At 49.0% G+C, this 23046-nt stretch overlaps 1 protein-coding gene across 1 annotated transcript in view; it reads left to right on the forward strand.

Moving 5' to 3' along the window:
* The window catches only part of EXOSC7 (exosome component 7), a 32214-nt gene extending 24557 nt beyond the window's left edge, over window positions 1-7657 (forward strand). The window contains exons 6-8 of the mRNA XM_056129526.1: window positions 4752-4875; window positions 6216-6371; window positions 7419-7657. Of these exons, the coding sequence (XP_055985501.1) occupies window positions 4752-4875; window positions 6216-6371; window positions 7419-7523 (385 nt within the window). The 3' untranslated portion in view covers window positions 7524-7657. The remainder of the gene's footprint in view (window positions 1-4751; window positions 4876-6215; window positions 6372-7418) is intronic.
* The last annotated feature ends 15389 nt before the right edge of the window (window positions 7658-23046 follow it).

Here is a 23046-nt window from a genome sequence, read left to right on the forward strand (position 1 = left end):
GGGGTATTAGAGAATGAGGATTGGAAAGTTCTAGGGAGACCTTAAGGAATTAAACTGGATAAGGGAGATAATTCTAGGATGGTAATCATAGCGCCTTTGTTGTGGTGAGAAATTGGAAACAGGATATGTCTGGCACACAAGTGTGGTTAGAGGCCACTTCCTATGGAAAATCAGCAACAAAATGCCGTCCTTACATGTAGATTGTGGGGAGGGTGTTTGCCTTGCAGTGACCTAGCCTTCATTCAATCCCTCATACCCTTTGTGGTTCCGTAAAGTCCCACCAAAAGTAATCCCCTAGCACAGAGCCAGGAGTGACCCCTGAGCACCACCAGGTGTGGCCCAAAAACTGACAAAAAAGAAGCACAGTCCTCTCTTCTGTTTCTTGTTTGCTTTATTGTATTTCACTTCTGGTTATGTCTGAATGGTCATTGTGATTATTTTCCTATGCTTATAGCACATGATTTAATGTTTATCTTTATTTCAGAATTCTTTTCTGCATTTGATATAGGCTGCCCATGTAATTTTAAAACAAAACAAAAAAAAAACAAAAGGTTAAATCCATGTGGATCAGAAGCTGTAGGACGGAGCCGAGAACGAATGAATGCTCTTGAGTCTCCCACACCCAGATTCCTGGCTGAGACCAGTTGGGGGCCGGGCTTGGCACAAGTGACCAAGTGGCGGCTTGAGTAGCAGCCTGTGCTTAGGCGCTAATGGAGGGGAAAGGAAGCCGCCATCTGCCGTACTCGCGCCTCCGAATGCTCCCTGTCTGCCAGCTGGTTTCCATGGGCACCAAGGCAGAACGAGAGCGGAGCTAGGCGAGGCTGTAGAGCCGTGGCGGGGGTGCTGGGGCAATTGTCCCTGAGGATAGTGGAACCCCGCTGTCCCGATCGGGGGGCTGTCCTGTCTCAGCCCAGAATAGCTCCTAGGCAGCGGGGACTTGGCGCCAGGGCTCCTGGTGCCAGAGACACTTGTATGGTCAGAACCCTTGGCAGGACAGAGGTCGTGCTCGAGGGCTTGTTTTCTAGTCCAGGTCGGCTCCGTCCATGGCCCTGTCCACAGGTGGTTGGAGAACCCTGAGCTGGTCCTTCTGCCTCACCATGTTGTAGCCAAAGGGCTGGGGATGTATGTGTGTATGTGTTTGTGCAATTTTTTTTTTAAGAAATTCTTTTTTTTTTTTAAAGAAATGCCTACCATGATTCAAGCTGTTTACCTGATTTGTTCAAATAGGACAATACTTAGTACTCCATTGCCAGGAGCGCCGTGCCAGTGCCAGGCCTTCCACATCTCTGAGGCCACTCTCCAACTGCCCTGGCTGTTACCTTGTGGAGGAGGGGAGGCCAGCAGGGCAGAGCTGTGGGGTCTTTTGTTTGAGGACAGGGGAAAGGACTAGCACTTGTGTCAGTCTGGAAGGAGCACCGCTTCCCGCCTGCCTCCTCTGCCCCAGACTGGAAGTAATGGACTTTATGGCTGAGGTGCATTTCTGGCACACAGGTCAAGAAGCAAGATGTGACAGCCCTCAAGACTTCTCCTAGGGGCTGGAGCAGTAGTACAGCAGGTAGGGCATTTACCTTGCACATGGCTGACCCGGGTTCAATCCCCAGCATCCCCTATGGTCCCCTGAGCACCTGCAGGAGTAATTCCTGAGTACAGAGTCAGGAGTAACTCGTGTGCATCACCGAGTGGGACACAAAAAGCCAAAAAAAAAAAAAAAAATCTCTCCTGACCTGTACCCCCTGTGGTTGCTACACCTGCTGAGGATTCCTGCTGTCCTGAGACAGTACTTTGGTTGTCTTTTCATTCATTCAAATGGAATAATTTAGTGTGTTCTCTTTTTTGTTTGCTTCCTTTACTGATTGCTGTGGTTTAAGAAGCCCTCCATGAGTGATCCATAAATGCAGAGCCAGGGGTAAGGTCTGAGCACCACCAGGTATAGTCCCCAAACAAAACAGAGCTGTCCCCTGGCCTGCTGGTCAGCTTTCTGCTCTGTGGTGTGCCATTGTGTGACTCTTTTGTGGTTTATTTCTCTGTGTTATTGATGGTCATCTGAAGAGTTTCCAGGTTGGGGATATTGCAAGTAGTAATGGACAAGGGATTTTTTTGTTGTGGTGGTCAGGAGGCACTTGGTGGTGCTCAGGGATCAATCTTGTAAGGGCTCAGGGGACCATATGGGATGCCTGGGATTGAACCCAACTTGGCTGCATGCAAGGCAAGAGCCTTACCTGCTGTGCTATCGCTCCAGCCTCTGGTGGAATTTTTTTTTTTAATTTTTTTATTAGTGAAACACCATGAGGTACAGTTATAGACTTACAGATTTTTGTGCTTGGGTTTCAGTTATACAATGATCAAGTGCCCATCCCTCCACCAGCGCCCATCCTCCACCACCACGGGTCCCAGCATCCCTCCCACCCCCCATCCCCCCCATCCCACCCTGCCTCTGTGGCAGGGCATTCCCCCTTGTTCTCTCTCTCTTGTTTTGGGTACTGTGTTTTGCAAGAGAGGCATTGAGTGGCAATCATGTTTGGTCTATAGTCTACTTTCAGCATGCTTCTCCCACCTTGGGAGGATCCTCACAACACCCTTTATTTGGTGCTCCCTTCTCTATCTGAGCTTCCTTTTCCCCTAGCATGTGTGGCTGGCCTCCAAGTCATGGAGCAAAATTCTTGGTACTAATCTCAGCCACTCCTGGGTCTCCCATTTTGTTGCTTTATGTTCTCCAGATGAATGCAGTCTTTCTGTGTCTATTCCGCGCTTTCTGACTCATTTCGCTTAACATGATACTTTCCATGTAGTACCACTTGTATGCAAATTTCATGACTTCATCTTTTCTAACAGCTACATAGTACTCCATTGTATAAATGTACCAAAGTTTCTTTAACCAGTCATCTGTTCTCGACCTCTGATGGAATTTTTGTATGTTTTGAGAACCCACTCTCAAGCAGTGCCCAGAGGCCCTGAGGGTACCTCCTTGGGAGTCTTAGCCAGCTGAGTTATTGGGTCCCTTCGAAGGCTCAGGAATAGGGGGTTACTCAAGTCTTGTGGTGCCAAGGCTTACCTGACTTGAGCAACTTCTTGTGTATTTTTGTGTACAAAGGATGAATAACCTTTCGTTTGTTTGTGAATAACAATCTGCAGTGTTCAGGGGCTGCTCTGAGCTTGGGTATGGCTCCTGGTTGAGAGCTCAGGGACCATGAGGTGCCAGGAATGGTCTCCTGCTTGTTGCATATACAGAGTCAGGCCATTTCTCTGTTGGTTTGTCTCTCTCATGTTTAGTGAGTCTATATAAGGACAATTTACATATAGATACAAACGCATATTGGCAAATCTTGTCTCCACTCTATTATCTTTTTGGTTTTTCCATGATGTCTTTTAACAAAAGTTCAGTTTTAATATTATTAAATCTTTATTTAATTTAATTTTTGTTTTGGCGGCCACACCTGGCAGTACTCAGGCCTTAACTCGTGACTCTGCTCAGGGATCACTCCTGGCAGACTGGGGAGACCACATGGGATGCTGGGGTCACAGCTGCATACAAGGCAGATGCCCTGCCCACTGTACTCTCTCTAGCCCTGAATCTTTTTATTTTTAATTAAAAAAAAAAATTTGTTTTTGTTTTGTTTTTATTTTTGGACCAAACCTGGAAGCAGTGTACAGGGCTTACTCCTGGCTCTGCACTCAGTGATCACTCCTGGCAGGCTTGGGGAGCCCACCTCGGTGCTGGAGGTTGCACATAGGTCAGCCTTGTGCAAGGCAAATACCCTACCTGTTTTACTGTCGATCTGACCCTACCTTTGTTTATCTTAAACCTTTCTTTTCGTTGTGTACAGTACCTGTGACTGCGTAGGGTACGACTGGGCACACACATCTAGTTGCATTCCTCACTGAGCTTGCATACCTGGTCCACTCGCTGTAATCATGGTTCCGGGGGTCCCAAATAGCAGTGCCGCCAGGATCATACTCGTTTGTGGGGAGCAGTGCTGGGCACTGAGCTCAGTTTCACATTTGCAAGACAGGTGCTTTGCCAATGATCATATTCTATTTTTTTGTTTCCTTTATGGTGAACACTTTTTGTTTTCTGGCCAAAAAAATCTTTACTCTGGGCCAGCGATAGTACAGAAGGTGGAGCATTTGCCTTGCACACAGCTGACTCGGGTTCAATCTCCAGCATCTCATTTGGTCCCCCAAGCACTACCAGGTGTAATTCCTAAGAATGCAGAGCCAGGAATAAGCCCTGAGTATCCCCGGGTGTGACCGCAAAACCAAAAAGAAAAGAAAAAGAAATCTGTGCTTTAAGGTTTTCTACTGAAAGTTATGTTGTTTTCCACCTATTTGTGGTTCTTTTGGTGTGTGTGGTGTGAGGCAGGGGTTACAGTTCATTTTATTTTCCATGTATGTAACTAATTGGCTTTGTGTTTGACTTGTTTTTTGGACCAACTTTGGAGGCTGCTCCTGACTCAGTGGGTCATTCGTGGTGGTGTTCTAGGTTGCTCACAGCTTAATGCTGGCGGAAGCTGGGTAGGGCATACGGTGCTGGGGACTGCACCTGGGGCTCCAGCATGCAAAGCTTATGCTCCAGCCCTTTGAGCTCTCCCTCCAGCCCACAATTGACAATTCTCCAAAAATCCTCCTCTCCTTACTGCACTGCAGTGTTCCAGCCAAGCTGTGGCTGGGTGGTAAGGGTGAAGCTGATAAAGTATAGGAATTCCTTCTCTTCCTTCCTCTCAGTAAGTGAGAATATGGTGTTTCTCTTCCAGGATACCAAGAGTCCGTGTTCTGGAAGATGAAGAGGGGTCAAAAGATATTGAATTGTCAGACGACCCTTATGACTGCATCCGACTGAGTGTGGAGAATGTCCCCTGCATTGTCACCCTGTGCAAGGTACAGTCTAGCATCTGACGGCTTTCTCCTTCCCTGTTGCTCTCCTTCAGCTCCAACTTGTAAAGTTATTTTGTTCCTTTTGTGACATAGAAGTCTCTTTAACTCAACTCTAGTTCTGATTCTATTAGAAACCACAGTCAGAGAGGCCAGGGGTCTTAGTGGAGAGCATACAGCTTGCTTAGGTGAGGCCCTGGATTTGATCTCTGGCACCATGAAAAAAAAAAAAACAGGGAAGGAAAGAAAAACCCTTATCGTGAGCAACTCTTCCTCTTTAATCTGGAAGATGATGGTGTCCTGGGAGCATGTGGTAGGTGTCTGTGAAAGGAAGCAGTTGATTCCCTTCTGTACGCCATGCTTTTCATAGAAGCAGCCGGTATCTGCGATTCCTTTTATTTCCTCGACCCTGTGGGATCCAGACTGGTTGAGTAGTAATAGGATGGTGGAAGAGTAACACTGTCCCCTCAGTGGGTCCTGTTGACCTCATCTGTGAAATGAGGGTGTGTGAGCAGATCCTGGGGTCTGATGGATCAGATATAGTTCCTTCAGGGGCACAGCGGCCTGTGGAACCCAGTGTCCAGCAGAGGCTGTATGGCTGGGACTGCCTAGTACTGTGCCAAGGGCCTGCAGTGGCTGTTACAATGTGACAGTCACAATGCCATGATTCCCTGGAGAGTTAACAGGTACAATAAGATTGGAAGAGTTTGGCTTAATTCTCCCAAAATCATTTGATGACAAGAAAGTTAGCACTCAGATGGAAGGTTGCTTCAGGGGGCTGACCACTGAGCAGCTGCGAGTATGCTTCTTAGCTTGGACACCCTTGGGATTGGGGGACTTGAGCCACATCCAGTGGTGCTCAGGGCTTAACTCCTGGCTCTCCACTCTGCGATTACTCCTGGCCGCTGCTCAGGGCACTGTATGTGGTGCCGAGATCAAGCCCAGAGTCAGCCACATGCGGGGCAATCAACCCGACCCCTGTAATTTCTCTCACAGCCCAAACTCAGACCCTTTTGATTCATCTTTGTTATCAGTGAAATATATATCCATGTGGTCTCACCTGTGTTGGTGGCCTCTGAATTATAAGTCCCCACGTTCCACGCCCCTCATCCCCCATATGTTACTGTGGGCTTCTGTTCCCCTGCTCAAAGGGCCTACAGCAGGACTGTTGACTGTCACTCCAGGTACTTTGCATCTGAGCAGAACCAAATAACGGGATCTCAGATGATGGGCAGTACAGATGAGATCTTTGCCCGTGTGACTGTTTCCTCCATGAAGCGGGCAAGGTGTGTAGCTGGTAGGGGTGCATGTGACCCCCATGTAAGCAATACTCCCTGGCCTTGCAGATCGGCTATCGGCATGTGGTAGATGCTACGCTGCAGGAGGAGGCCTGCTCCTTGGCCAGCCTGCTGGTGTCCGTGACCAGCAAAGGAGTCGTGACGTGCATGAGGAAAGTGGGGAAGGGCAGTCTGGACCCAGAGAGCATCTTCGAGATGATGGAGGTGAGGCTCTGGTCCTGAGGTGGGTGCGCGCAGAATCTGTTCCTTCCTCAGGCACATGCCAGAAACATCCTGTGAGCCCCTTTGGTCCTCATCTTGAATAGTGTGGTGGACGGCTGGTGTGAGCTGCTTGTCTGCTACCCTCACCACAGGGGTGGGGGTTTGCTGGGGTGGGGAATAGAGGTGGGTGCACTGCTTGGAGCTGGGAGGTAAGACCCTGTGAGTAAACTGCCCTCCAACCACCAGATTTCAGTGTTTTTACATGAATGTGTTAGATAATGTGTTAGATAATGAGTCACATTTAATTAAAAAAAAAAAAAGGAAAGAGAATCCCCAACTCTGTGATTTGATGAGGGAATTGAATTCCTAACTGAGTGCTTCATATTTAATGGAGTGAGTGAAGCTGGAGCCAGGGTCTGAAGGTGACGTCCCGTTCTTCAAGGACCTAGATGTGTTGCATTGGACTGGAGAAAGGGTACCGGGAAAGCCACCCCACTGCCTCAGGTCCCCACAGCTCGAGACAGGACAGCGGGTAGGGCGCCTTCCTTGCATGACATCCTATATGATCCTCTGTATACCCCCCAGGAGTAATTCCTGAGTGCAGAGCAACCCCTGAGCATCACCGGGTGTGATCCAAAAACTAAACTAAAACTAAAAACTAAACCAACGAAAAAGTCACTGCATCAGCTGTACCTCTAAGATCAGGCTGGTGACTGTTACAGGAACATCCCCCAAGCAGGTCTGGTATGGATCAGGGCATCCACTGCTGGTCAGCACCTTGTGGTCTACCTGACCAAACACAGGCTGGGTCCTGACGGGGCGGGCTGAGTTGCAGGCAGACACAGGTCTGCTCAGAGTAGAGCTACTCACATGGTTGGAGTTTGCAATTTGGTTTTTGTTCCCATTATTTCACTAAACCAAAGCCCGATGCTGCAGCTGGGTTGTTTAGAATTTGGGAGTGACTTGCTGGGAGAAAGGGCAGCCTTTCCAAGTAGAAGCCTGTGGCCTCACCAGTGAATGTTCTCTTCCGCCCTCCCCCACCCTTCACAGACTGGCAAGCGAGTGGGCAAGGTGCTGCACGTGTCCCTACAGAGCTTGCTGCACAAAGAAGAGAGCCTGGGCGCCCAGAGACAGAAAGTCGGGTTCCTGGGGTGACTGGCGTGTGCCCCAGCAGCAGCTGTGTGCATCGGACTTTTCCTCGTAGATTCATTTGTATATATTTTTCTTAATTGCTGTGAGGTTAAGGCAGCATTTATCCATGTAAAATAAAGTCTATTTTCTGGTCTGGTTTTGGTGTGGCTGCAGTTCTTCAGCTGTAAGTGATATGGCCTCCAGTGAGTCCCCCACCCCCGCCCTCAGTGGTTCTGGCCTGTGTCAAATGAACGATGACCAAGTCCAGAGATGGGCTTGCAGGGACTGGGCCTCCCTGTGGGACTCTGGCTTGTCTGCAGGAGTTCAGAACGATAGCGAGCACACTCAAGACTGGGGAGAAGAAGAATACAACAAAAGACCTGGTAGAAAAATTGATGAATGGAAATGCTTAAACTGTATACGTTGTGCATTTTGCCTGTTTTTTTTTTTTTTAATGATGGACCCTTAAAAATTAGAATTACCAAAAAAAAAAAAGATTAGTTTGCCTTGGATGCTTCTCACAGAGGAAGAAGTGCTCTGCCTCGGTACTGACCTGGCTGGATGTGGAACACCCAGTTCTTGCCTTTTGCCCTCCCAAGAGCACCAGGGAATGCTCCCTCAGTTTAGGGGCTAAGTGGCCTCTGTGGTGCTCGGGTTGAAATTGCTTTATGTTTTAGGACAGCCCCCTGTGTTCCCTAAGATTCCTGTGTTTTGTCAGCATTACGGGGACTGCTTTAGACATGTTGTGGGATTACCCAGCCTGTCCTCAAGCTCTGAGGACACAGGCCATTCCTGGTGGCCCCAGGTGGCTCTTCCTGTGAGCCCGTGTTCCGCTCGTCACAGTGTGTAGGAATTAAGTCTAGGGGTTGAGCAGTCTCTGTTTCTTCTCCAGGGGAACGGAAACTTCCCAATCAGTGTTACAGTGCCCCAGGGAAGAAGCTGATTCATGAAGGAGACTATTTCCAGCCACACCATTTGTGTTCTGCATTTCACTTGGACAAACAGGGTAAGGAGTTAGGAATTTATTGCCTGCTGGAAAGAACAATGTGAGCTGAGGCTTGAGTCCGGGCACCTCCTGTCACTGCCAGCCTTGGACCTGGAGCTGCTGCCCTGGGGGAGCTGAGCTCGGGTTTTCTTATTCCTGTCTCACTACTGATGGCTCCTACAGAAAGTCATCTTGAAAATCAGTGACCTGCCTGCCTCCCTGACCCTGTATGGGTTAGGAGCCGTGACAAAGCATTGGCCATGGGGGGTTCAGAGATGCAACTAAAGTCTGATTGGTTTAGAAGCCTTTGGTTTTTAGTCATCAGACAGGTGAGTCTGTGGCAGGCTAGAGTATGACCGCTAGCCAATAGGGCTGGCTGGCTAAGCAGTTAGTGAAAATGAAGGAAATAAGTATCTTAGCATTTCTCTGTACCCAGAGCTGTCCTGGAAGATTCCTACAACCTGTAAAAAGTTCATCACAAATGAAACTGCACCCTATGAATAAGACCTCACCCAGAGAGGTGTTTGGAAATGACTGAATATTTCAGCTCCCAGAATAAGGGAATAGAATATTCAGACTGGCCTGGACTTAGGAAAACTACTTTTGGAGGCTCGTAGCTCCTTCCCGAAGACCCTGAGCTGTGGCCCATTCAGTGGAGAGCATGAAGGATGGCCAAAAGGCAGTCAGGCCTTGGCGGTGAGGAGAAGGTATTAGCAGTGAGGAACTAACCCCTCCAAGGGTCGCTGGGGGACAGGACCTGGGCCAGTAATGCTCTTCCATGTGGTCCTTAGGTGGACCAGACTGAGAAGTGTCTTGCTTATCTGAATGCGTGCTGGTACCACACTGCAGACTCCTGACTAATTGACTTTTCCTTCCCTCCGGCCCTCTACTCCCTGTGGGACTAGTGCCTGGGGACTCAAAACCTGAATCTGTCTCAGGCTCTGATCCAGGGAGAGATGCGGGCTGCAGTTGGTCCAGGAATGGCTTGAGAAAGCAGACCCACCCTATGGCACTGGGGAACAGAGTGGTCAGTGGCAGGTGGCCGCAAAGTTGGTCACAGGGTTTGGTCCTTGAGTGGACCAGGCAGAGAAGCCCTATTGTCCTATCCCATCATGATGAAGCTCTGCCACAGGGACTATGGTGTCAGTGAGAATTAGGAAAATCGTTCTGGGTCTAGAGCGATAGTATAGTGGGGAGGGTGTTTGCCTTGTACGTGGCAGACCACAGTTCGATCCCCAGCATCCTATATGGTCCTCCAAGTACCGCCAGGAGTAATTCCTGACTGCAGATCCAGAAGTAACCCCTGAGCATCATCGGGATGTGACCCAAAAAGAAAAAAGAAAAGAAAAATTGTTCTGCCAAGCAAGTTTTATTCACTCTGTGTGTGTTGGGGAGCCACACCCAGCGGTGCTCAGGGCTTACTACTGGCTCTGTGCACAGAGATCACTCCTGCCAGGCTGGGGATCAAACTTGTCTTGCATGTGTCTAAGCGCCCCTGCCCACTGTCGTAGGCTCCAGCCCTAGGTGGCAGACGCATCTACTGATGCCTTCATAGCACTGTGTCAAGATCACTATCTTGGGGACCATTCAGGGTGGCCCCCAAACCAAATAAATATTCTTTTAAAACGATCAGTGTCTTCAAAGATGCCTCCAAACCCGGCGCCAAGCTGAACCTCATATCTGGGGCACCCTGGAGCAGGGGATAGGTGAGTCCCACCACCTACCCTAACACAGCCCCTACAGCTGAAAACCTCCAGAACCCAATTGCTACCATGCTCACAGCCGATCTCCACAGGCTTAGATGAGCATCATCCATAAAGGAATCTGCTGAAAAACTCAGGTATACAGATGCAGGTTTTGTGACTGAAATCTCCAGACTCTTACAGAGTAGGGAATGGGTACCTCCCCCCATCCCCATTCTTCTAGGAGCCTGGCAGTCACAAACGGCCTCTGGCACCATATAAACTCATTGACAGCCATGATTCAGAGACTCACAAATCTCAGAAGAGATCACCAAGCTGCAGAGATGCTTCAGACCCCAAAGTCACCATCCAGTTAAAATTTTAACTTCAGTGTTCCACCTTATTTAAAATTTTAGAATTCCCAGAGTGTACTGCATTCGTTGTCGTGGGACATTTCATACTCTGTACCACTGATATACCAGGAGAAGCACACATTGGATAGGATGTAATGTTGAAGAGAACCAATCTCACTTTAAAAAAAAATTAGGGGCTGGAGCAATAGTACAGTGGATAGGGTGTTTGCCTTGCATGTGGGCAACCCGGGTTTGATTCCCAGCATCCTATATGGTCCCCTGAGCACCGCCAGGAGTAATTCCTGAGTGCAAAGTCAGGAGTAACCCATGAGCATCGTAGGGTGTGACCCAAAAAGGGGAAAATTAGCATAAGGCTCAACCTGTAACAACATGTTAATAATCTCTTGTACTAGGGCTCAATGGCTCCAGGGTGAGATATAACAGTCTTCACACACTTTCTTCTAAGGAAACCTTTTTTGATCATTTTTAGAGAATTATTCATAACAAGCAATACAAAATAAATTATTTAGGGCCTGCTATTGGGGTATAGATGGTTGGGAAAATTCTAAATAATGCTGGTTGGTAAGGTGTAACGGTGGTGGGATTAGTGTTGAAATACTGAATGTAATTATTGTGAACAACCTTAAAAAAATACAAAAAGAAGAGTTTCTACTGGAGAAAATAGAAAATGTTCTGGAGCTGGATGGTGGTATTGGTTGTATAGTCAAGTGAATGAACTTAAGGCCATAAAACTGAGCAGTATACATCATTAAAATGGCAAAATTCATGAATTATATATTATAGCACATAGAGACTGTTTAGGAGTTAGGAGCTTTTCTTGCATGCAGCAGCCAACTTTGGTTCAACCCCTGGCACCAACCAGTAAACTCTGAGCACCCCCAAGTGTGGATTATACAGCTTGCTCACTCTCCCACCCCCCAAAAAGGGCCTGAAACCATAAAAGTCTACAAGGAATTGATAGGAATAGAATAAAGCTCCTTGATTTGGTCTGCGGAAAGCTTTTTTTCTTTCTTTCTTTTTTTTTTTTTTGTATGATGCATAAGGCACAAATAAACAAAATGAAAAACAAGTGGAAATACATCAAACAAAATCTTCTGTAAAACAAAAGAAACCATCCACAAAGTGAAAAGATATCCAATGGAATGGGGGTGGGGGGGGCGGGATTTGCAAATCTTGGGGATGGAGCGATAGTACAGGGTCCCCCCAGCACTGCCAGGCGTGATTCCTGAGTCAAGCCAAGAGAATCCTAATGAGAATCTCCAGGTATTGCCCAATAACAAAACAAACAAGATTCCCAAGCAGGTATGAAGTCCTGAAAACCAGGGTGCCAAGCTTGGCAAAAACTGGTCTCCCATGGGCAGGAGAGAAAATACATCTGGTAAAGCGCTCACCTTGAAAACCTGCAGCTCAGAGAGCTCTTCTGAAATGAGCTCTCTGTCTCCAACCTATTTGCTTCCTCGGGGGTCTGAACTCAGCTGCAATCTTGGTTCTTTGCTGCAGCCTGGGTTCTTGGGGCAGGGGAGGGAAAACCGACTAACATCAAGGTTGCACTGGGCTGGTTGGATCACTTGCAAACTTCAGGATCCACACGTACAACTGGGATGACAGTTGTTGGATTCTCAGGCTGGGCATGGAGAGTAGGAGGGTCCTCAGCCTGGAGGCTGGTGTCCTGTGGAAGGAAGCCGGTTTCTATGTCTCGTGTGAGCTATGACAGCTGAAGACAGGAGGTCAGCGCAGAAATGGGTGGAACAAGCCCTTCCAGGTGTGTGGATCAGGTACTTCCCTCTCTCTGCCTGGAAGATGGAGGAGTGAGACTGTCCAGAGGCCCTTAAGCCCCTAGCACCTGAGGCTTTGCAGGTTGCCCCTCAGCCTTCCACAGGCAGCTCTTCTCGTGCTTCTGGGAAGAAGCCCATGGTGCAGTCAGTTTGGACGATTGTCCCATTTTATGTGAGAAGAATCTGTGTCTTGGAGGATTTCTCCCAGAGGACAGCAGTGTGCAGGCATCTGAGCCAGATTTGGAATCTGGAACTCTGGTTCTCTTTCCACTTGACACTGCGCTGACCTTTTGGGACAAAACAAGGAGTGCGGGCCTTGGGGGCACCCAACTCTTGGCTGTGTGGTGTCTAGTCCCCTCTCCCCACGTACTGTTGCAGGGCCTTGCACATCGGGGCAGAGGCAGCCTTTGATAAAGGACTGACAGCAATGGGACAGCATGGTTTGAAGAGGAGCCCATGTAGCTCACAAGCTGTTGTCTTGGATTTTGACTGGGGACTGGAACTGCCCTTCTGATATTCTTTTTTGGGAAGCAGAGAAGTACACCGGATGCTCTGCCCTTACGGAGCTCGTGGGAAATTCTCTGCCTCCACACTTGGCCGGGCCCCGATTCTGTTGACATAGGGCCAGTATTGCTAAAAGAAAACATCTGTTCAGGGCGGGGGTCGTGCTGGGGGGTGGCCCCCACTCGGGCCAAAACTCTTCAACATTGTTTGGGCCAACATGGGTGGGGTGGCCAGAGCTTGTTTTGTGTAGCCCAAACCTCCAGCTCTGGAGAGGAAAAGAATGAATTAAAAAAAAAAAAAGACTTGAAAACAGGTCTACCCCTTTGGGGGACACAGCTATTGTACAACGCATAGGGCTTTTTGCCTTGCATGCAGCCAACCTGCGTTCAACCCCCAGCACCCCATACGGTCTCCTGAGCATAGAGCCAGGAGTAAATCCTGAACACTTCTGGGTGTGGCCCCCCAAAAACCCCAACTAGTTCTTACTTTTTCAGAGCTCTCCTGCTTTTTCTTTGTTTTTCTTTATTTTTGGCGGGGGGGAGTTTGTTTTGGCTTTGTAGCTGGTGGAGCTCAAGGCTTTCTCCTGGTTCTACACTCAGGGATCACTCCTGTCCAGGCTTGGGTGACCATCGGGAGGTGCCAGGAATGGAGCCCACATCGGCTGTGTGCGAGGCAAGCACCCTGCTGTTGTACTAACGTTTAGGCCCCTCTGCTGGCTTTTCTGCCTCTGGGCTTTGTAATCAGGGTGTGGCTCTGAAAAGGCTGGACCCACAGGAAATGGACATATTCCAGAGGGCTGGTCATCGTGGGAACACCGACTGCATCACTCCATGGGGTACAAACTCCCCCACCACCTGGGAGCCACATGCCTGGAGCGGGGAGGAAGATCTTCCTGCCAGTGGATGAGACCCAGGTACACCCAAGTTTTGGGGAGCCCCCGGCAGGGGGGCACGGGGCAGCGAAAGCCGGGGTTGGCCACGAGACCTGGGCAGCCCATGCAGCAAGGTCACTCCACAGAGCCATCTGATTTTCTGAGAAGCTTCTAGTCTGAGACCACACACACACACACACACACACACACACACACACACACACACACACACACACACACCCCGGGCAGGCTTCTTGAGAACTCTTTAAAAAAAAAAATTGGAGGTCACACCCAGCAGTGCTCAGGGCTCACTCCTGGTAGGGTTTGGGGGACCATATGTGGTGCTGGTGCAGGGTGCAGGGGATTGAACCTGATTCTGCTGCATACAAGGCAAACGCTCTACCCTCTCTACTGCTGGGCCCTCTCTCCATCCTGAGAATTGCTGTGTTCTAGAAACTGCACAATGGGGACAATGACCAGCAGAATTCTCCCCTGGTGAAAATTTTGGGAATGCTATGAAAAAGTTTCGTAACAATATCAAAGAGGAAGAGGGAGAAAGGTACAGGGTGGGGGAGAGGAGACATGGAGAAGGTCCATCAAAGAAGACACAGCAGCCAGGTTGAAATAGTTGCTGCCAAAAAAAAAAAAAAAGAGGAGGAGGAGGAGGAGGAGGAGGAAGGGCCAAAATGCTGGCACAGGGCATTTGCCTTGCATGCGGCCAACTCAGGTTCAATCCCCGGCACCCCATAGGGTTCTTGTGCACTGCCAGGAGTAATTCCTAAGCGCAGAGCCAGGGGTAACCCCTGAGCCTCTCCCAGTGTGACCCAAAGAGTTTTAAAAAAGTTCTTTTGGGAGGTCTGGCAGAGGGGCTTAGGGCTCTATTTGGCAGTGCTCAGGAGAGACTCCTTGAGGTACTCAGGGACCATAAGTGGTGCTGGGGTTGGCCACATGCAAGGCAAGTGCTTTAACTCCTGTATTATCTCCCTGGCCCCTTGCCTCCTTGCCAGCACCAGGGGCCCCTGGGTGATGCTTGAGAGATCAACCTACCTCACCATCATCCAAGCAGAGCTCCTGGTAATGGACCTGCTTTGTGGAGATGCCCAACAGGGACTCTGGAAGGGGACATGCCCCCTGAATGCTGGGTAGACTCCGTGGCTCCTCCCAACTCATTCTTACTATTTTTGGGGCCACACCTGATGATGCTCCATACTCAGGGATCATTCCTGGTGGAGTCCGGGGACCCTATTGGGTGCCAGAGATTGAACCCGAGTCTGCTGCTTGTAAGGCAAGTGCCTTACCCCCTGTATTATGGTTTCGCCCCTCCCCTACAGCTGCTTTCTGGCTGAGGTTGAACCACAACTTTCCAGGTCCGCAGACCACTAAAAAGTGACGGGATGTGAAAACAGGTGACACTTTCTCCTCAAATAGTGACACATCTGAAAGGTTTACATGGATCAAAGCAGCCCTTATCAAACCTACATATACAGGCCAGGGCTCTGCACTGCTGGCCAGGCAGACCTGCCATGAAAAGTGAGTCTGAGCTGCTAACGGTGCACTGGGGGAAGGATCCACTGGGAGACCTACGTCTAGGAGGCACCCAGCCTGGCCTAGGCCCCATGGTGCTTCTGCATGAGCACTGGGGCCCCGGATGCTTGTTGAAGGGGTCTGGGCTGGGCAAACATGCCGCTGGTTGACAGAGCTGGCTCCTGGTCCATGGAAGGGTCCAGACAAGCCTTCCTGATGTGCAGAGTATCCATGGGGGCAAAGGAGGTAAAGGTCACACTCCCCTAGAGAGGATGGACCTCCTGGCCTGGGGGCTAATGTCATATTTCCTCTGTTGTCTGCTCCCTGCTGCCTCTTGGGCCCCCTCCAGCCATGCCCTCATTGTTCCATAGATGCGCTCTCCTTAGAGGGTCACAAACATCTCCCTTAGCTCTTCAGGGGCCTCCTGCTGCCTCTAGGCTTGGGGCGAGTTTACCCCGTCTCCATCTCCTGCTTATCTCCCCCCAGCTCTGCTCAGCTCTAAAGCGTCTCATCTTTCGACTCCAAACATGGCCAGTCCCTTTTTGTCCCATCCTCAGCTTGGAGGGTGCTTTCCCGCACCCCTTACCCCCATGCCCTGTGTTAGGCGTCAAATACAGGGTTTGATCACGAGAATGCTGTCTACAAAGTTTTTGGGGAGTTTGTTTCTTTGGGGGGCCCACGGCTGGTGTGCTCAGGGATTACTTCTGGCTCTGCTCTCAGGGATCACTCTCCTGGCGGGGCTTGAAGGACCATTTGGGGTGCTGGCTGAAGCATATTCTCCTGCCACCTCTAGATGGACAGGTCTCACCCACCACCCCAGCTGATGACGGTGGGATTTTTATCGGGGGAGTCCATGCACAAACAGCACATGTACAAACATGCAGCCTAATGAGCCGGGGAGCGTGGGGGCAGAGCACCAACGTCTGTTTCCGACAGTGTAGCTGACGCACGTCAGTGAAGGCCCGAGAGCTTCTCAGTCATCTATGCAGGGAGGAAGTCATCCGCCCTCCTGGATGAAGGGTCAGGAAGCTGCTGAAATCTGGCCCAATTCCATGCCCAAATCGATGCCAAATCTTCAGAGGTGCGTTACCTAGTAATCTTCACTTAGGCACGGCCTCTCATGTCACTGAGTCTTGGCTTTTGTCCACTGGCTTATACACTAATTCTCAGCTGTCCCCACCTTTTCACCCTCAGGGTGCTTCTTCTCACAGCCCCTCCAGTGTCTGTGCACCTAACAATGGCACAGTCAGGGCTGTCATAATGTCTGCGTGTCACAGTGCCCAGAAGAACCACTGTGGACTGATGACACTGCTCAGTCTCTCACTGGGAACCCCCCCCCCCCAGGCCTCCCCCAGAACCAGGGGCTAAATGAGGAATGGATGGGTGCGAGTGGGTCAAGTTGGGTCCTGACGCAGTGCAGCTTAGGGGCACACAGAGGGAGCCCAGAAGGCCCTGGTTTCACAACTGCCCTGGCAGAGCTCTGGGTACCTCCATATGCCACACCTGGAGACCCCTTCTATGCCACACCCCCCAACACAGATCTCCTCAAGGTCTCAACCATTAGGCCCTGCTAGAAAATGGCAACTTCTCATTGTCTCCGACTGGAAAAGCAAATCCCTTCCCTCTCTCTCCTGCTGGATACCAGGGGAAGGAAGCTAGGAAAGCAGAAGACTAATGGAAGAGAGAGAGAGAGGGAGAGAGAGACAGAGACAGAGAGAGACAGAGACAGAGAGAGACACAGAGAGAGACAGAGACAGAGAGACAGAGAGAGAGAACTCCTGTTCTCCTGCCATGCACTACCCAGCCAGATTTCCAGGGCAAGGCTTCCTGTTGACTTGTCCAAATTCACGCCCCAGCAGGGTTCCCTGAGGCTCAACTGTGACCAGAGACCCTCTCCCTGTCTGCCAATGGTGAACCTGAGTGGTGGGTTCTGGGGCCTCCTGGACCATCTGGCTGCAGCACAGACTCAGTCACCGGGGGGTAAGGAGATAGCACATCAGGCTAAGTACATGCTTGGGTTCAGTCCCAGCCCCTCATGGTCCCTGTGAGCATCACTCAGGGAGAGCATTGCTGGGTGTGGCCCCAAAGAAGAGGAGGAAGCACATGGGGCCAGGCCTGGGCCCTGGAAGCCTAGCCAACACAGTGCTGTATTTCCTTTTGTTTGGGAGGCGGGGCATGGGGGTGCCGGGGTTAGTGGTGATGGTGTGATTTGGGTCACACCTGGTGGTGTTCAGGGCTAACTCCTGTGACTGACAGGGGCACCCGATGTGGTGCCAGGGATTGAACTCTGGTCTGTGCCTGGCTCTTGTGTTATCTCTCTGGCCCCAGCAGTGCCAGGCTCACAGGAAACATGCCGCTGTGTAACCCTGGGGAGGGTGTGAAGAAGCCCCATCCCTGTGTCTTGCTGGAGTGGGCACTTCCTACAGTCTGTGCCCCGCCCACTGGCATCCACCATCAACACAAGACTCCCCGGGACAGCCCTGCCCTGTGCTCACTCCGCTCGCGTTTCTCCACTCCTCCAAAGGCACTGTGGGTGGCAGAAGTTTCCAGACCAGACCTGCACACCACGGGGAGGCCTCATGTCTCTCTTCTGTTAGTAGCTGGTCCCTGGTGGAATGTGGCCAGCCCCGAGCACTGACCCATGGCTGTGTGTCTCTCTGCAGGAACTTTTTTTATTTTTCTTTTTGGGTCACACCTGGTGATGCACAGGGGTTTCTCCTGGCTCATGCACTCAGGAATTACTCCTGGTTGTGCTCAGGGGACCATATAGGGTGCTGGGAATAGAACCCAGGTCGGCCGCATGCAAGGCAAATGCCCTACCCACTGTACTATCGCTCCAGCCCCTCTGCAGAAACTTTCAGTAGCCGCCATGCCCGTCTCTCAGCAATGGTGACCCTCCGTTTGTGTGTTGTTGATGGGCTTAGCTGGGTGGAGGAGGGTCACTTCCAGGGTGACTGACAGGCTTCTAGGAAGTCACTCCCTTCCTTTCTGGAACGAACTTTTGTGTGGTCAGGTGAATTGAGACATGCCAACTCCCCATCCTGCTGGGGCCCATGCTGGGATTCACCTAATGGTTTTCGTCTGTGCCTGCTTGGTCTCTGCCCTCAGCGCCATCGTGGTCTGGGTGTAGCTGCTACTCCCTGGTGTAGGCCCCTGGGGAGGAATTTAAAAGCGGCTTCTCGGAGCTGGGAGTGCCGTTGGCAGGCTCAGGGGGGCTCATGATCCAGGGCCCTCCCTGGGATGTCATGGAGAGTCCAGATTCTTCCCCATGGGGCAGCGTCCACAATTCGCTCCAGGAGCTGCCCTCAGAAAGATTTTCTCACTCCCCTGTTGGCCAGCCTCTTCTCCAACAGCGAGAAGCCTGGTTTCCAGAGACGTCAGTAGATTTATTGATTCTCAGGGTCCTCTGTGGCACTGTCCCCTGGACCCCAGCACCCCAGGCAGGGCCACTGTTCCCCTGGGGAATGAGGCCTGACACTCCCAATAGGGGCACCCATCAGGGGATGTTCTGAGATGGAGCCCAACCAAGCTTCACCCCCCCTCACCCCCCCCCACCCACACAGGCTTCCACCACTGCCACTGCAGCCACCTGTCTCAGAACAGGACAGTTGAGAAATGGAAGGGGAAGGACGGAGAGACCTTGCTCTTGCTTTTCAGCAAAGGTGCATGAAGTCAAGTGCATGGAGAGACTCAGATTCGTCTGCCTGGCTGCTTCAGATCCTGGCGCCGCTCCTAATATCCAGGTCTCTTGGGCCAACCCCTTACCTCCACTGAGCTGTATTCCCGCATCTGTGATCTGGGCACTTGATACCAAGGAGCCCATGTTTCTGACTTGAGAACTGTGATAGCTGTGAGCCGGGACCATGGGCACTGAGAGCAGTGACGATGGTGACAGCTATTAGGTACCATGTACTTTTCAGAATCCTAAAAAAGTGCATCTGAAGAGAACTTCTGAGCACAAAAGCCATTAAAAACACAACCTGATTAGAAAGGGGGTTAGACAATCTCAACAGACACTTGTCCAAAGAGGGTTGGCAGAAGGCCAACAGGCTCATGAAAATTCGCCGCTATTATTATTTTAGGGATTGTAACCAAAGCAAGCTGTCCCCTGCTCACCCGTCCCTCCAATCTATGAGAATGGCTCAGATCAAAACAAACACTAAGCCATGTTAGCTCAATAATATGAAAATGAAATTGAATGATCAAAACCACCAGCCCATCTAAAAGAATAACTAGTGTTGGTGAAAGTGTGGAGACAGTAATCCTCACACACACTGTTAGTGGGAATGTAAATTGGTGCGAGCATTCTAGAAAACAGGAGTTTTCTCAGGAAGCTGAAAATAGATCTGGAGCGATTGTGCAGTGGGTAGTGCACTGGCCTTGCACACAGTCAAGAAATGGAAGAGGAAGAAGGGCTTCCCCTGAGCATTGCTGGGTGTGTCCCCTGGGTGCAGAGCCAGAGTAAGCCCTGAGCACTGCTGGGTCTGACCCCAGCTTTGATCCCTGGTACCACACCAGAGCCTGCCAGGTGTGGCTCCCGACCCCCCCCCCCCACCCCAAAAAAGAGAAGAAGCTGAAAATAGGGTTAGGTGAAAATGACTCAGGGGGTGGCCCTGAATGCCCAAGGCCCTGAATTTGACCCCCTGAGTCCTAAGTGTCATTATTGTTGAGTGTGACCTTGGTGGCCTACAAGCATAAGTGCATCATTGAGACCAATGGACCAATGGCTCTTATCAAAAAAACAAACAAAACAAACACTGTCCTCCCGTTGTTCATCGATTTGTTCGAGCGGGCCCAGAAACGTCTCCATTTTGAGACTTGTTGTTACTGTGTTTGGCACATTGAATACATCGCATGTAGCTTGCCAGGCTTTGCTGCGCAGGCGAGATACTCCCGGTAGCTTGCCGGGCTCTCCGAGAGGGGCAGAGAAATCAAACCTGGCTCAGCCGGGCTGGCTGTGCACAAGGCAAACACCCTACTGCGGTGCTATCGCTCCAGCCTATCAAAACAAAACAAAACAAAACAAAACAAAAAAACACTAAAACTGACCCAGTCACCCACTTCTGAGTATTCATCTAAAGAACACACAAAAAAATTTTTTTAAATTTTTATTAGTGAAACACCATGAGGTACAGTTGTAGACTTACAATTTTTTTTGTAAGAGAATAGATACAATTTATTCATCCTTGAGGATGAGATTTGCAAGTTCTATACAAAGCTTAAAGATCTTTGTTTAACTTATTATTTTAATTTTCATTTTAAAACTCTTTGGCTATTTCTATTGTTAGACAATAATCTATAGGAGGAATCCATTAAACTAAATTTAAATGAACTGTGATTTGGTCTCCATAGACATTTTTTGAAGCATGTCTTTATGAGCTCTGATTACAAGGGTAGGGGTTTATACTTCAATATTCTCAGTGTTTCAATACTTGCTTATTGAATTTTATATTTATTGTGGACCAATAAACAAAACTAAAAATTATAATATTCAAAAGTACATGTGCAAATAATGATTGATTAGAGCAATTCAAAAGCACTTTTAATTGAGTAATAATTGTATACTTAATACAGTTTATTAAATGTATCAAAGTCTTCATATACCCATAGCCCTTTCCAATCATAGCCATATACAAAGATCCTACTAGCTATTTGTTTTAATATTATGCAGTTCCATAAAGAACAAGGACCCAAACTCAGGTTCAATCAATTCTTTTTTTTTTTTAATTTATTTTTTTTATTAGTGAAACTCCATGAGGTCAGTTATAGACTTACAAATTTTTGTGCTTGGGTTTCAGTTATAGAATGATCAAGTACCCATCCCTCCACCAGTACCCATCCTCCACCACCACGGGTCCCAGCATCCCTCCCACCCCCCACCCCCCACCCCCATCCCACCCTGCCTCTGTGCCAGGGCATTCCCCCTTGTTCTCTCTCTCTTCTTTGGGGTACTGTGTTTTGCAAGAGAGGCATTGAGTGGCAATCATGTTTGGTCTATAGACTACTTTCAGCATGCTTCTCCCATCCTGGGAGGATTCTCCCAACACCCTTTATTTGGTGCTCCCTTCTCTATCCGAGCTTCCTTTTCCCCTAGCAAGTGTGACTGGCCTCCAAGTCATGGAGCAAATTCCTGGTACTAATCTCAGCCGCTCCTGGGTGTTAGTCTCCCATTTTGTTACTTTATATTGAATGAATGCAATCTTTCTGTGTCTATCCCACTCTTTTTGACTCATTTCGCTTAACATGATACTTTCCATGTAGTACCACTTGTATGTAAATTTCATGACTTCATCTTTTCTAACAGCTACATAGTACTCCATTGTGTAAATGTACCAAAATTTCTTTAACCAGTCATCTGTTCTTGGGAAAAAGAAAATGGGAGGAATCAACCTCCCTAACTTCAAGCTCTACTACAAAGCAGTAATAATTAAAACAGCATGGTACTGGAACAAAGGCAAAAATGTAGACCAATGGAACAGAGTTGAATATACTGACATCTCCCAAGCATATGATCATCTAATCTTCGATAAGGGGCCAAGAAAAGTGAAGTGGAGCAGGGAAAGCCTCTTTAATAAACTGTTCTTGGTTTTTTCCAAAAACTCAGGTTTTTTCCAGATTCTGGCTATTGTAAAGAGTGCTGCAATGAATAAACAAGTGCAGATATCACTTCGACTATACTTTTTTTGCCTCTCTGGGATATATTCCCAGGAGTGGTATTGCTGGGTCAATGGGAGATCAAATTCTAATTTTTTGAGAATCGTCCATACTGTTTTCCAAAAGGGTTGGACCAGTCGGCATTCCCACCAGCAGTGAAGGAGGGTCCCTTTCTCGCCACATCCACGTCAGCACTGGTTGCTTTTGTTCTTTTGGATGTGGGCCAGTCTGTGGTGTGAAATGATATCTCATTGTTTTGATCTGCATCTCCCTGATGATTAGTGATGTAGAGCATTTTCTCAAGTGCCTTTTACCCATTCGGATTTCTTCTTTGTGAAAGTTTCTGTTCATTTCCTCGCCCCATTTTTTGATGGGGTTGGGTGTTTTCTTCTTGTGGAGTTCAACTAGTACCTTGTATATCCTTGATATCAACCCCTTGTTGGATGTGTATTTGGCGAATATCCTTTCCCATTCTGTAGACTGTCTTTGTATTTTGGTCACTGTTTCTTTTGAGGTGCAGAAGCTTCTTAGTTTAAGATAGTCCCATTTGTCTATCTCTGTTTTCACTTGCTTGGCCAGTGGCATGACATCTTTGAAGATACCATTAGCTTCAATATCATGGAGGGTTTTGCCAACTTTGTCTTCAATGAACTTTATGGATTCCAGTCTGATGTTGAGGTCATTAATCCATTTTGATCTTACCTTTGTGATTGGCCTTAGGCAGAGATCTGAGCCCACTTTTTTGCATGTAGCTGTCCAGTTTTGCCAGCACAATTTATTAAAGAGGCTTTCCCTGCTCCACTTCACTTTTCTTGGCCCCTTATCGAAGATTAGATGATCATATGCTTGGGAGATGTCAGTATATTCAACTCTGTTCCATTGGTCTACATTTTTGCCTTTGTTCCAGTACCATGCTGTTTTAATTATTACTGCTTTGTAGTAGAGCTTGAAGTTAGGGAGGTTGATTCCTCCCATTTTCTTTTTCCCAAGAATTGCTTTAGCTGTTCGCAGGGGCTTATTGTTCCATATAAATTTCAGGAGTGTTTGCTCCATTTCTTTGAAGAATGTCATGGGTATCCTTATAGGGATCGCATTGAATTTGTGCAGTGCTTTGGGAAGTATTGCCGTTTTGACAGTGTTAATTCTCCCCATCCATGAGCAGGGGATATTTTTCAATT

The sequence above is a fragment of the Sorex fumeus genome, unplaced genomic scaffold (assembly GCF_029834395.1).
Source record: "Sorex fumeus unplaced genomic scaffold, SorFum_2.1 ptg000072l, whole genome shotgun sequence".
Classification (NCBI taxonomy): domain Eukaryota; kingdom Metazoa; phylum Chordata; class Mammalia; order Eulipotyphla; family Soricidae; genus Sorex; species Sorex fumeus.